This window comes from Populus nigra, chromosome 19, assembly GCF_951802175.1.
Source record: "Populus nigra chromosome 19, ddPopNigr1.1, whole genome shotgun sequence".
NCBI classification, from domain to species: Eukaryota; Viridiplantae; Streptophyta; class Magnoliopsida; order Malpighiales; family Salicaceae; genus Populus; species Populus nigra.
This window is the reverse complement of record NC_084870.1, coordinates 6,536,156-6,550,036: the sequence shown is the minus strand read 5'-3', so window position 1 is coordinate 6,550,036 and position 13,881 is coordinate 6,536,156. Positions and strand designations below refer to the sequence as shown.

Below are 13,881 nucleotides of genomic sequence, written 5' to 3'. Positions count from 1 at the left end.
ATACTTAGATGTGACTATTTCAAAACAAATTATATTAAACTTTCATATAATTGCCTATATTTGTGAAGAGAGAAGAACAGAAGAAATTAATGATTGGATAAGAAAAGAAAAGGATGAATATCCATCTGTTTAGTTATTTGACTAATAAGAAAGTAAAAAAGGAGTCAATCCATCATACTTGAATTCATTGAAAATTACAATCGAATAAGGATTGAAAAGATCAAACAAAGCGAGCCAATTCCCCAAATCGGGTCTCCATCCTTTTGGGACATGAAATCCCTCCTGACAAACAATGTATAAAAAGCTAACCGAAGTGTTCATCCATCAAATCGCTGGAAGCGTCGTAAAGGTAAGGGTAAAACCAACGAACATCTTGACGGAATTACTAACTACCAAAAGCATCAACATTAATCTTCCATTGCAATCAGAAGCAGTCTGGGACACCAACATAATTTATGGCACATGTGTGGTTGGAAAGCTTGTAACAAGTCCCAAGTGGAGCAAGACAACAAGACAAAATAATATACAACAGAATGATACAAGTACCTTGGCGTTCTCCTTGAACATGTGACAGCCAGAAGCTCCATGCCATTGGAAGATTTGGCGGTTAGCATGAACTTATCATGATAGCAGTTTTCATTCGTCACTAGTGAAATCCCAACCATGATCAAGATCCCGAGGACTTTATATCTTCATGTAGCTACTGCCAATTTTCCGCTGCCTGGTGTAAGATTAAATTGTGGTCTTGTTGCACCCTTGACTGAAAACCAATGAAAGAAAATCAATTGACTCAATCAGTTAAGTAAGGTTGCACACTTGCACTGAGCACTTTACCCGTAAAACAAAAAATATTGTGCTTTCTGGCTACATTCTCATCTTTCATATGCATATGAAAATGAAAATACGAAACTTGAAGCATAAATAAGAAGATCTGCATGCCGTGTGTAAAATTGTGCCAGCAATCATGCATGTGCATAAAAGAGTTGGAGGAATGTGAAACCAGGTTGGTTTTTATGGATTATTCGGCTCATTTTTTAGGTCAATCAGTTTTGAATAGAAGGAAAATGGTCCGCCTACAAAGTTAACAAGAGAATATCATCCATATTTCTTTTTTAATAAAACAATGGGTCATACTGACCTTCATCTTTTTCCATTTTTCTTCTGCTACGCCAAAGTAGTCGAATTGGTGTACCAGAAAACCCAGCATCTGAACGCAGTTGCTTCTCCATATAGCGTCGGTATGTCTCAGGAAAAAGGTTTGAATCATTTACAAAGAAAACAAATGTGGGTGGTCTGATAGCAGCCTGCAAAAGGATATCTCTAATGAATATCATTTGTCATGTCCCATGCATAAACAGGTCAAGCTTCGGTAAAACAACAATTAGAATAAGATTTGGGACAAAATGGCTCAGCTGTACCGAGGTAGGGAAACTAGGGAAAGGAGTCCCTTCAGCAAGTACACTTAGCACAGATACAGATAAAAATTATCAATGATAATGACTTCCATAACATTAAAGCCTATACTACCGCATAACAAAAGTACCTGAGTGCAATAATAAACACGCCCTCTCTTGCCGCCACGCGTCCTTGGTGGGGGTTTAAAAGCCAATGCTTCTCGGACCACTTGATTCAGTATAGAAGTACCTAGCCTTCTTGATCTTTCCTTTTCAACTGTACTTGCAGCAACAATGATCCTGAAATCAAAGTAAAATTACATAATTTTTGCGAAAGGAGATGTGAGGGAAAACAACTGAGATTCTTAAGAGAGCTAACATCTTCAGATTGAACTTGCCACGCTAAGAACTTGACAACACTGAATTATATGTCTCTACTTCTTAATCATGCATTTTGTTAGAGCATGCAGCTTTTATTTATTTAAAAATCAAGATTCAATGACTACCATCTGAATATCAGCAAATGCAATTTCTATTCGCTCATTCACTTGTGTGCTAATAGAAAACTGATGACATATCCAGCGGTCTCGTAAGTTTTTAAAGAACAATGGCAGACACATGCTTGCCAAAAGCAATAGCACCACCAATGAACACAAACAGATCCAGTTCTTACAATAAATTTCCAATAATTCTCCAGTAGAAACAAATCCCAAATTATCAACAACAGAATGGTTGCGGGTGGGTTAAACTAAATAAAGATGAGGCAACAGGCGCTTTTCATGATTTTATCCTGGCTGTTTTCTATTTATTGTATAGTATTATTTCCCATCAATGAATAAATATTATCCATATTAAATCCCACCACGAGAAACAACTAGTCAAATGGGTTTAGAGAAGTTTTGTTATAATTATCAACAAGATTGCAGTGTTAGGCCACAACATACTTCTCAACATTATTACCCATATTGTAAGTTATTAAGAAACAAGATATACTGTCAGTGTTAGGCCACAACATACTTCTCAACATTATGACCAGCAATTGCAGTTGAGTAAACGATAGGAGCCCAATGAAGAAGACGAAGCTTCTCCCTAACATCTTGTTCATAGTATGTTGCAGTCTGCTGGTTTTTATTGGGTATTGTATCCCATTTGTTCACAACAATCAGGCAACCCTTTCCTTCTTTCTCTATCCTTTCAGCAATCCTGTAATCCTGTATCATTCAGGAAAAAGAAAACACAGACAGTTGAAATGAGAAAAGATTAACATCAACCAATAAGAATCGCAATTAAAGATAGGGGGGCACTAGGAATCTGTGCAAAGACAATTTAAACATCCCTTCCTGATTCAGAACAACTGTCTCAGATCATTAACATGAATTTTAAGTTATCACAATTAAGCTCTCAAAACTTACACAGAACACCCAACACTTGATTGTGATGTCAATATGCAAGTGTTAATTGTATCTATAGTTTATACCACCATCTAAAGGCAGCAACCACTTTTCTTTGGGCTATTTGTAATTATCCTAGTTTTATATAGGTAAAATACAACTCCATTCACATGTGAGTGGTGATCCTATATTGGCTACTAACCTTAAACCCAATTGATTATAGCTCCCATATGCAACTTTGTATAACATATAAATACTAAACAAGGCGACAACAGAAATGTAGAGATTTCTTATTTGTACATATGGTATTAATATTTCAGAAGTTTTTTGAAGTTAAATTGAGTTTACTTCCACATTAAGTTAAGTCTTTTTTTAATTATTAATACTTCTCCTGTTTACAAGCACCAGCTCTAAGACAGGTCTGAAACTCCTGATAATTACCTATGTCAGATGATTTTCCTATATTTCAATAGTCGAATGCCAATAGTTATTTGTTTGCAGAACTTTCGGTTAAACTAAATAATAAACAAGGCTGATAGCTGCTTGATGGCAGAATTCTCAGTTAAACTAAATAGGTACTTGTAGACAGATTTTCCAAAGCTGCCCTACATGTTCAATTTTCACCTTTTTTTTTTTGGAGTACAGATGATAGAGATCATTAGAATGCTAAAGAAGAAGTACCTGTTCCGTGATACAAGCCATGGCCTCAATGACAAGAGCAACGACATCGGAACGGCGAATGCCACGAAATGCTCGATTCACTGATAAAGCCTCTGTCACACTACCTGATGAAGCTACTGCTGCCCTCCTTCTGATGCCAGCCGTATCAATAAGCAGAAACTTCTGCAAACAAGCACCTATGAGCCTCCACATCATATCTGATGTTACTTACAAGCAAAGCAAGATAAAAGAAAGAGATGACATGCACAGTTCTCAATTTTTCAATCATGAAATGATGTACTTTTAAGAATTTTATGTCCAGTGCAAGTAAACCAAGGTCAAAAACATGGCTAACCTGCTTGCTCTCCGCTCATTTTAACATTGAAAACAGAAAGGAAAAGAAGTATCAATCATACAGAAATGTCTAGACCTGTTTTTTATTTATGCAACCAATGAGAGAATAAGAGCTTGAAATGAACATGCTCCGAACCAATAAGCATTATTTATGCCATTTTAGATATTTCCATTAAAGTGGTTTTGTTTTGAGTTATTTTCAGTTACATTTATGAAGCAAGAAAAATTCTTCTTTCTCCAACCATTACATGAGTATCAAACTATCACTACAATTCAAAACTAAACAAACCTGGCCATCTGGTCCTACAAATTCAGTATCAATAGCATCACGAGTAGTGCCACTGATAGGACTAACAATTGTTCTATCCTCTCCAACCAATGCATTCAAAATGCTACTTTTACCAACATTTGGCCGACCAACAATTGCAATGGCAGGAATATAAGTTTCTTCTTCATTGAGATTTTCTGGACCCTGCAAAAGAATCAAATTCATCATTTATTTTTTTTACAAATAAACAAGTGAAAATTAAGAAAGATGAGCGAAAGAAACCCTCAAGATACAGCTAAAATGTAGGACTTTTTTAAGCTAAATAAATAGGCCTTGAGCGCTGAAAATATTCCAGTCATAACAAAAGATTTAAGCATTAAAGTTGAAATTGCTAACCTCAACTTTTCCCAGTCTGGAACACACAAGATCAAGAAGTTCTCCAGTTCCAGTCCCTGATATCGCAGAAATAGGAAGCGGCGAGAACCTGGTTGGCCAATAAAATAGTGCATGCTCTGTTTATCAAAATCAAATATGCAAAGGAAACAGGTTATATAGGTTCTCTACTTACAAACTTCAGCCTAATTCATAGCCATGAACTATTTTTTATCCATAATCATAACATGCACAAGAAGGGAAAAAGGACCCATTAGCATAAATCTCAGAAGTTCTATCTGCTAAGACATATGACAGCCTGACAGGTTAATTTGTTAGCTGGGTGCAACAAGTCATTAACGAATTGTATTAGTAATTGGCTTATGAGTCCTCCCTTTATGACGTCCAGAATGACAGGTTAACTTCTACAATTATTGTGATAAAAGTTGACACCACAATCCAAGGAAATGCTTCCCCTGGATACACATTGCAGAACAAACACCACAATCTCAGAAGTGAAGATGATACGTGCATTCACAAAAGAAGCTTAGTCACTCACACAAAACTCACAGTAAACACATAGTGACATTTTCAGGCACCTTCACATTACAAATGCCATGCATTCATGAATAACAGAAAGATTCATATTTTTGAGAGAGATATAAATAGAAATTAAAGATGGTTTACCCTAATGACCAAAATTCTGATGCTTGCATGATTCCTTTACGTGGAGATTCACACTTGTTCACTGCCAGGATGATACACTTGTTTGAGTAATTCCTGCGCAACCAGTCTGCTATCTCCACATCAGCTGCCGTTAGACCTGCCTGTTCAGGATTTTTATTTATGTCATTGATGGTAAAGGGAACATTTGATTATTGGTAAAATAGGAGAGAAAATAGCATATTCATACAGAACACATGAAAGGTAATGGTAAAGAGGAATAATAAGACAAATTCAGTGTCTTATTCTCCTTTCAATAAATTGTTCCTTAAGAACATTTTGAGGAAACAGGAAAGAAAACTTATTAATTAAAAACAGCAAGGAACATATGCATCTACCTTCACAGCCCATTTTCTTTCTTTTTTCATTTGTTTTTTATCTGGAAAAAAAAACAAAGAGAGAGAGAGAATGGTGTACCTGGCCATCAACAAGGAATATAATGACAGATGATTCTTCCACAGCTGCAGTAGCTTGTTTCTCAATCATAGAAGGCATTCTAGCAACTGCTGCCTCTCTCGAGGCAAGTGGAATCCCATCCATGCCAATGGTTGTTGAGATAGCCAAATCTTCTATAACATTAGCTTGTGACTTTGATACTGTGACAACACCTCCAGTATCCACCACCATAAATTCATGTTCTCCCCAAAAAGATCTACCATACAAACGGTCCCGAGTAACCCCAGGTTCATCCACCACAATTGCCCTATTCCCCTACAATTTGTGACCCTCAAAATTAACACCGATGATAATTATGTATCTACAACTTCCAAATTCTATTTCCCGAATATTCGAAACTGTATTAAAATAAAAGGAAATAGGAGCTCCAATTTGAATGAATAAATTACCCCAACAAGACGGTTGAACAGCGCTGATTTACCAACATTTGGCCGTCCAACAATTGCAACTTTTGGAAGAAGATGGTCAGGGATCTGCAGATGGAAATTCAAGTGTTCGAAGTCAATGAAGACCAACAATGTATTCTTTCAGTTCGCTTTTCGACTTAGAATCTTCAACATTTTTGCAGTAAATTAATCAACATTTTTGCACATATTTAAACTAAATGTAAATATACCTTCCATTTTTTTTTAATAACTTGTAAAATCCTACTTTGTACACCTCACCGAAAAATGGTTAGAAAGAAAAGTAAAATCAATGCATAAATTTAATTCCGAAGATAAGAAAAAGGAAACGGACTGAATAAATTAGAAGGAAAAAAAAAGGGAAAGAAAGAAAGAAGAGTTAACAAACATCTTTAGAAGTAGCTTTTTTTCGCTTCTGCTTCCTACTTTCCCTTTTCTCATCAGTGTCATCTTCTACAAAATTAAGATATGATATTTATTAGAGAATTATAAAGATAAACTCATGGAAGGAAGGAAGGAAGGAAAGGCAGCACCGATTGTTAATTGGCGAGACAAGGAGGTAGATAACTCTTTAACGGCCAATTTAGCTTCTTTCTCGAGGTCTTCGATATCAATTTCACTTTCATATTCATCGATTTCTGTTTCACTAACGATATATTCTTCTTCTTCTTCGACTTCTTCTTCTTCGAAATGTTGAGTGGTGTTGGCGGAGGATTTGAGAGGGGTTAATTTGGGGAAAGAGAGAGAAGAGAGGAAGGAAATGGGAGGATTATGTGAGGAGAGGAGGGAAAGGGAAGTTTTTTTGGGAGAGAGAGGAAATGGAAATGAAAATGGGAAGGAGGAGGAGGAGAAGAGCTTGCTTACTGTACCTGTAGCTGCTGACATTTTTGGAGATGGATGGTTAGTTTGGCGTTGGCGGTGGTTTATGATTCATTCGAGGGGTTTATCTTCTTTGCGCTGGGGTTTTATTTTATTTTGGCGCCTTCCAAAGGACGACATGCCGTTTCTTCTCAGAAATAAAGGTTCGCTATCAGATCACTAGTGGTAGTAATGCTCCTAGTATCATTAGCAGTAATGTAACCATTGCAACCTGTCACAGCAAGGCTTGATCTCCAAAATTCCGAATTGCATCAAGAATGTTCTAATTACATGGCCCTAGCCGGTTACATTGCCGGTGGTTTGCTCTAGGAAACCACCGCCTGCTGCTGCTTGTAAGCATGCCCTAGGACCCTTCGCCTGCACAAGGTTGATTGGGAGGACCAGCGTCCTAAATCTACCCTTCCATGCAATAACTTTTCACTTACTCTTGTAAAGTTCTCTCAAGTTTTTCACGATTGGAATATCTGCAACCAACTATGCTTCATATTTTGCAAATTAATTTACTGGGAATCCGGAGATTGTTTCTCGTTGATATGCCCACTTCTTTTTACTAGCTTGTGACAGCAACTCGGGTTTTCAGCTGATACTCTATGAAGCTCTATACCATCCTTTTGAACCGATTCCTTGCCAGAAGTCTCTGGTTTTACTTTTACCTTAACTGGTTTCCCAAGCTATGATTTATCTTCTAATCTTGCTAATTCAAGAGCCTTTTGGCATACTGGAAATCCTTGATCATCCCAGGCCTCCAAGATTACACCAGAAGCTATGCAAGTTCTTCCCTCGTAAAAAGCAGTAAACTGCCCCGCTGCTAGACCTTGATCATCTTCACACAAGTGGCCAGCTGCAAACTCTTCATGGCCATGTACACCAAGTTCTACCTTCACTCTGCAATCATAAAATGCAGGGCCATGTCTGGCCTAAAAAGTTTCAACAGAGTCGAGCTTCAATATGTCAGCATTTGAGAACAAGACACTCTAATAGGTACGGCATGAATGATTCAAATGTTGAATATATAGGACTACAGGGTTGCCAACTGAATAGAAAGACAAACATTCATGGAGGGAAATGTGCAAGATTGTTTATGAAGAATAAATTATGTAAAACAGAACTCTCTCTTCCTTACACTTAAGCTGATTGGTCTCGTCAGGAGGAGACCCGCTGAGCCATCTCAAGGGGCCAACACGGAATGTTTTTAACATCCCTCTCTACAACATACCTGCAAAGTGGGTGAAGAAAACCCAACATAAATAAACCATGGCCTCATAATTTGAAAACGAGATACAAAGACTGATAATAAAGCCAAAGAGACATAAACAAAGAGCAGGAAAGTTCTCACTTGATTACCATATCCTTCTAGAGTTTTGAAAATACTAAAACAAAATTAATTTAAAATAAAAAAAATTCTAATATAAAAAAAATGGTTCAACTTCAATGTCAAAAAAGATAAGGAAGAAGGGTAGACGACATGTCTACCATAAAAGTAAATTTTAATGTAAAACATACCTTATTGTCTGAGATTTTTCTGTTATAAAATAAGAAGGTAAGAGCATCTCTAACCGGAGAGCTAAATAAAAAGCTAAATTTAAAAAAATATTCTTTGAACTTTTTTTTTAACAATTATAACAGCGCAGGTAAATGAATAGCTAAAATAGGTATTCAACCCGTGCAAAGCTATTTTTACATGTTTTTATAGAAATAGCCAAATAAAATTACCGTTGTCAACAATTATTTTTATAGTTGTTGGCCAATAGTTTTTTTTTCTTTAAAAGCAAATGGAAAGAAACTTGTAAATTTTAAAATCTTGTATTATGCCGCACCCTTCTCTCAAATTTAGAAAAATAAAAATCAATTATTCTCCGGTTAATTAATAACATCGGTTGTTTTAATTAGCTGAAATTAAAAAGTATGTTTATTTAAAAGTTTTTTCTATTTTCTCTTTTAAATCTATTGATTTTTTAGACCTTTTGTTGTTAATTTGATATTTGTGATGATTTTTATTTCTTTGTTATTTATGTTTTTGATATGGGTTAAGGAAGATAATTTTTTATTTATGTTGTTATCTTTGATAAAATTGAGAGGAAGTAATAATGATAGCTGATATTGATAAAAATATAGAGTGACATATTTAAAATTTATTTTTGATTATCTATTTTAATTTAAAGTTAATTATATTTTGTCTTGTTGAAAATGCAATTAAACCTGTATATCAATTCTCTTTTAGTTCCAAAAAATGATCAAATTATAATGTTAGAACAAATAGGAGGCAATGCTTATTATTAATTCACATGTATGAAAACTACAAAATTGTTAGACATTGAATGTGCGCTTCTTTTACACTCTTTTATAAGGTTCTAACTTAAGTTTTTTTTTTAATATAGATGAATTCAAATTTTTCAAGTTCTTTTACCAACTTTTTTATAAATAAATTTTAAATTTAATTTTAAATTATATCTTTTAACTTTTATATTACTTCATTAATTTTATAAATTACTCATATTAATTATATAATTAATAACATCATAATAATATTATATATAAAATATCTAAATTAGTTATATAATTATATTAAAATTAATTTAACATGAAATATATTAAAATATAATTGATTTTTCTAAAAACATTATATTTATACAATTTAAAAAATTATTTTATTAATTTAGCATTTTACATCGGAAATGCTTAGAGAAGGGTAGACGACATGTCTTCTAAATTACTACCGATATTTTAGTTGAAAGACAACCCTATATTACGTAAGCCGCTTCTCTGTTATTCCTCACTTCCTTTCTTTCTCTCTTAAACCCTAGAGAGAGAGGGCCTCCTGCTTGCGGCGCTCCCTTCTTCTTTCTCTCTTGCTCCCGGCAAGGTGAGTCAGCTTCTCTTCTCGAAACATTTATTTTCTGCTCTTGTTAGATTCTTTTTACTGTGCAACTGTTTTCTAATTCGTTTATTTTTTTTGCTGGTTTTTAGTTCTTTCCATGGATTAATTTTTGGGGTTTTTTATATGTTTGTCATCAAGAAAATTGCTACCAAATCCCATTTATAGTTGAATATGTGCATCTGTTTTACAGAATAGAAAGAGTACAAAGATGGTGCAGTATAATTTTAAGAAGATTACAGTGGTCCCTAAAGGGAAGGATTTTATTGATATCATCCTTTCTCGGACTCAAAGGCAAACACCGACTGTTGTCCATAAGGGTTATGCTATTTCTCGGCTCCGGCAGTTTTACATGCGGAAGGTGAAGTATACTCAGTCGAATTTCCATGAGAAGCTTTCGACAATCATTGATGAGTTCCCTCGTCTTGATGGTATCCACCCGTTTTATGGCGACCTCCTTCATGTGCTATACAATAAGGATCATTACAAGCTTGCCCTTGGTCAGATTAATACTGCCAGGAATCTTATTAGCAAGATTGCTAAAGATTATGTCAAGTTGTTGAAGTATGGTGATTCGTTGTATCGGTGCAAGTCTTTGAAGGTTGCTGCTCTTGGCCGAATGTGCACTGTTATTAAGAGGATTGGCCCGAGTTTAGCTTACTTGGAGCAAATCAGACAGCACATGGCAAGGCTACCTTCAATTGATCCAAATACCCGGACAGTCTTGATTTGTGGGTATCCTAACGTTGGGAAGAGCTCTTTCATCAACAAGATCACCAGGGCAGATGTGGATGTTCAACCTTATGCTTTCACTACCAAGTCACTCTTTGTAGGTCACACAGATTACAAGTATCTGAGGTACCAAGTGATAGATACACCGGGGATTTTGGATCGGCCTTTTGAGGATCGTAACATTATTGAGATGTGCAGCATCACAGCTCTGGCACATCTTCGAGCTGCTGTGTTATTCTTCTTGGATGTCTCTGGGTCATGTGGCTATAGCATTGCTCAACAGGCTGCTTTATTTCATAGCATTAAGTCTTTGTTTATGAACAAACCGTTGACCATCGTCTGCAACAAGACTGACTTGCAACCACTTGAAGGGATTTCTGAGGAAGACATGAAGTTGGTCATGGAGATGAAATCAGAAGCTATGAAGACTCTAGTTGCTCAAGGAGGTGAAGCTACCAATGACGCTGATGTTCTTCTGACCATGAGTACCTTGACTGAGGATGGGGTGATTGCTGTGAAGAATGCTGCTTGCGAGAGATTGTTGAATCAGCGAGTGGAATTGAAGATGAAATCCAAAAAAATAAATGACTGCTTGAATCGGTTCCATGTTGCAATGCCAAAGCCACGTGATCAAAGGGAAAGGCCATCTTGTATACCTCAAGCAGTTTTGGAAGCTAAAGCGAAGGAGGCAGCAGAGAAGGAGAAAAGAAAAACAGAAAAGGATTTGGAGGATGAGAATGGTGGTGCTGGTGTATACTCTGCCAGTTTGAAGAAGAATTACATCTTAGCCAATGATGAATGGAAAGAAGATGTACTCCCAGAAATTCTTGATGGTCACAATGTGTATGACTTCATTGATCCTGATATTTTGCAAAGGCTTGAAGAGTTGGAAAGTGAAGAAGGTATCCGACAGGCAGAGGAGGGAGGTGAAGATTTTGAGCTGGATGGTGAGGAATTAACCCCGGAAGAGAAAGAAGCATTGTCTGAGATTAGGAAAAAGAAAAGCTTGCTCATTCAAGAGCATAGAATGAAGAAAAGCACTGCAGAGAGCCGGCCCACTGTACCTAGAAAATTTGACAAGGACAGGAAGTTTACGACAAAAAGGATGGGGAGGCAGCTGTCAGCTATGGGAGTGGATCCTTCTAAAGCAATTACTCGTCTTCGTGAGAGGTCACTCTCGAGGAAGGGCCGCAAAAGAGAGAGGTCAACTGACAGGGAACATGATGGTGGTGATGCTATGGATGTGGACCAGCCAAATAAGAAGCTGCGTCTGAGATCTACATCTCGCTCTAGGTCGAGGTCACGGCCTCCAGGTGAGGTTGTTCCAGGAGAGGGCTTCAAGGACTCGGTTCAAAAAAACAAGGCCCTTAAGCTTTTCAAGAACTCTGCTAAAAAGAGGAACAAGGATGCTAGACGTGGAGAGGCAGATAGAGTTATTCCTACACTCAAACCAAAGCATTTGTTTTCTGGGAAACGTTCTATTGGAAAAACTCAAAGGCGTTAAATACTCAAGGTAATATTGCATGTGTTGCTTTGGACAGTTTCCCTGATTGTGTTTTTCTTTAATTTATAGTACTTTGTTGTCTGGGTCTTTTTTATGTGAATGGAACTTCTAGATTAGACCTCTTAGTATGATGTAAATTGCAAGACAGAACAGAAGTTTTATGAGAGGGAATCAGTCCCCCCAACAAACAATTGAATCTTTTCCAGTATCAGTCAAAGTATTGTTATGAATCTTTTCCAGTCTCGGTCAAAGTATTGTTATCATCCCACTTTTCATTGTGTTTTCCAATTGCATATTCATAATATGTTGTCCTAATGATCCTGGTAAAAAGAGCACATCTAAAATAATTAATGCTGGTGATGTGCCTTTTGTTCTTGCAGGGATTGTTGGTTGATTTTTGCTACTGAGTATACTGAACCATGTGGCGTGCTTCAGTGCTTGCTGTTCAAGGCAATTTTGAGAGAGATTTAATTATACGTTTGCTGCTAGGTTCTGAACCTCACTGGATAATGTATTTTCTTCGATTGCTTTTCTATAAATGTATACAGAGGATATTTGAGATTTGTTCGGGTGAGCTCCGTTGCTGCTAGGTTCTGCTCCTCTCTCTGTGAATTTTGCCAGCTTCTTCAATTTCACTGCTTACCTTTTGCTCTTGCCCACTGTTCACATGGAGATATGTTCCTCTTTATATATTTAATTTTGTCGCAAGTGCCTTTTCATTTCATGTGGGCTTTTACTTGATTAGGATTGGAGTTTACCATTTCGAGTTTGGCCATTTTTTACCATTTCTTCCTTTGTTTTCTTCATCGTGAAATCGATAAAAGTGCCACCACATACCACAGCGGGTGCAGGTTTGTTTTGCCAATTTACCCGAGTTGCTTGGTTATGTCATTCCTTGTGGGATTCTTGAAGTTTATTGCCCCAAATTAAACTCCCTGGAGTTGAGACAAGATGTATAGAGAAGACAGCGCATCTCTAATTTAGGATGTTCTCTTGAATCTGGATCAAAGATATATTCAAATTGATGCTCCCAGCAAAGTTTGGTCAATCTTGTGCCCCAGATTCATAAGAAATTGAAGGCACTACCGGGCCAGATGACTTGTTGAGCTGTCTGTTACTCACCGAAAAAGGCTCCTGCGCCTGGCTTTCCTGTCAAAATGTAAGTTCTTGTTATGATCTTAGACCTTTTCTATTTGTGTTTCTTTCTTTTTGTCTAAGCTTGATTTCCACGAGGACCTTCAGCTGATGCCCCAGGCACCTCTAGTTAATTAGAGTTAGCTTAGTTTTCCTTCGAACAATAAAATTTCAGCAATTTTTCCTATGTAGGGTTATATTCAATTAGAACCTGGTGAAACATCATTTACCTTTCCTAGGAAAGCTGATATATGATCAGTTAGCATCAGTGCCAGAACTGGAGTTGCAGGCAAACACCAAGCTGGGATAATCAATATTTATGAAGGCAGTCCACACTATTAAGTTTTGAAACCTAAGGAGAGAGCACGTTGCTGCTCTTCACTTCAGCAAGCATAAACATGCTTTTGCTAGGATCTTCTTATTTTTAATTAGTTATATGCACCTTAGTTTTCAGCTTCTGCATTTGTTTGTAAACTAATTGCAAAGTCACCAACTGATCCTCCTTTCTAATCCAAAAAATATACAAAAATTAATAAAGTATTGTTTACGACCAATATTCCGTCATTGATATTATTTGACAATGACTTGGTGTTCGATTTTGAAGCACTTTGCAATTTCTACTTGATGCAAAAATGACAGCAGGCACTTGTTTATTGGAAGTTATCCCATCTGAGCCTTTCAGAATGATCTCTTATGATTGATATTTGGCTTAGATTTACTTTAATGTGCATATAA

The 13,881-nt window shown here is 36.5% G+C and overlaps 3 protein-coding genes across 3 annotated transcripts; 1 reads left to right on the top strand and 2 right to left on the bottom strand.

The window, feature by feature from the left end:
- Positions 1-93: 93 nt before the first annotated feature.
- Positions 94-6,970, bottom strand: LOC133679280 (uncharacterized). The gene is made up of 12 exons (XM_062101822.1): positions 6,556-6,970; positions 6,411-6,475; positions 6,008-6,091; positions 5,580-5,873; positions 5,127-5,266; positions 4,464-4,551; positions 4,089-4,271; positions 3,467-3,628; positions 2,412-2,605; positions 1,544-1,694; positions 1,139-1,304; positions 94-760 (listed from the first exon to the last, which is right to left on the bottom strand). Exons 1-12 carry the CDS (start codon positions 6,905-6,907, stop codon positions 693-695), a joined length of 1,947 nt encoding a protein of 648 aa, XP_061957806.1. The 5' UTR covers positions 6,908-6,970; the 3' UTR covers positions 94-692.
- Positions 6,971-7,572: 602 nt separating this feature from the next.
- Positions 7,573-8,100, bottom strand: LOC133680030 (uncharacterized). The gene is made up of 2 exons (XM_062102816.1): positions 8,011-8,100; positions 7,573-7,818 (listed from the first exon to the last, which is right to left on the bottom strand). The coding sequence occupies exons 1-2, from the start codon at positions 8,098-8,100 to the stop codon at positions 7,573-7,575; spliced, it is 336 nt and encodes a 111-aa protein (XP_061958800.1).
- A 1,554-nt stretch (positions 8,101-9,654) lies between these two features.
- On the top strand, positions 9,655-12,665 carry LOC133680023 (nucleolar GTP-binding protein 1-like). Its single transcript, XM_062102807.1, has 3 exons — positions 9,655-9,764; positions 9,970-12,021; positions 12,393-12,665. Exon 2 carries the CDS (start codon positions 9,988-9,990, stop codon positions 12,010-12,012), a length of 2,025 nt encoding a protein of 674 aa, XP_061958791.1. The 5' UTR covers positions 9,655-9,764; positions 9,970-9,987; the 3' UTR covers positions 12,013-12,021; positions 12,393-12,665.
- The last annotated feature ends 1,216 nt before the right edge of the window (positions 12,666-13,881 follow it).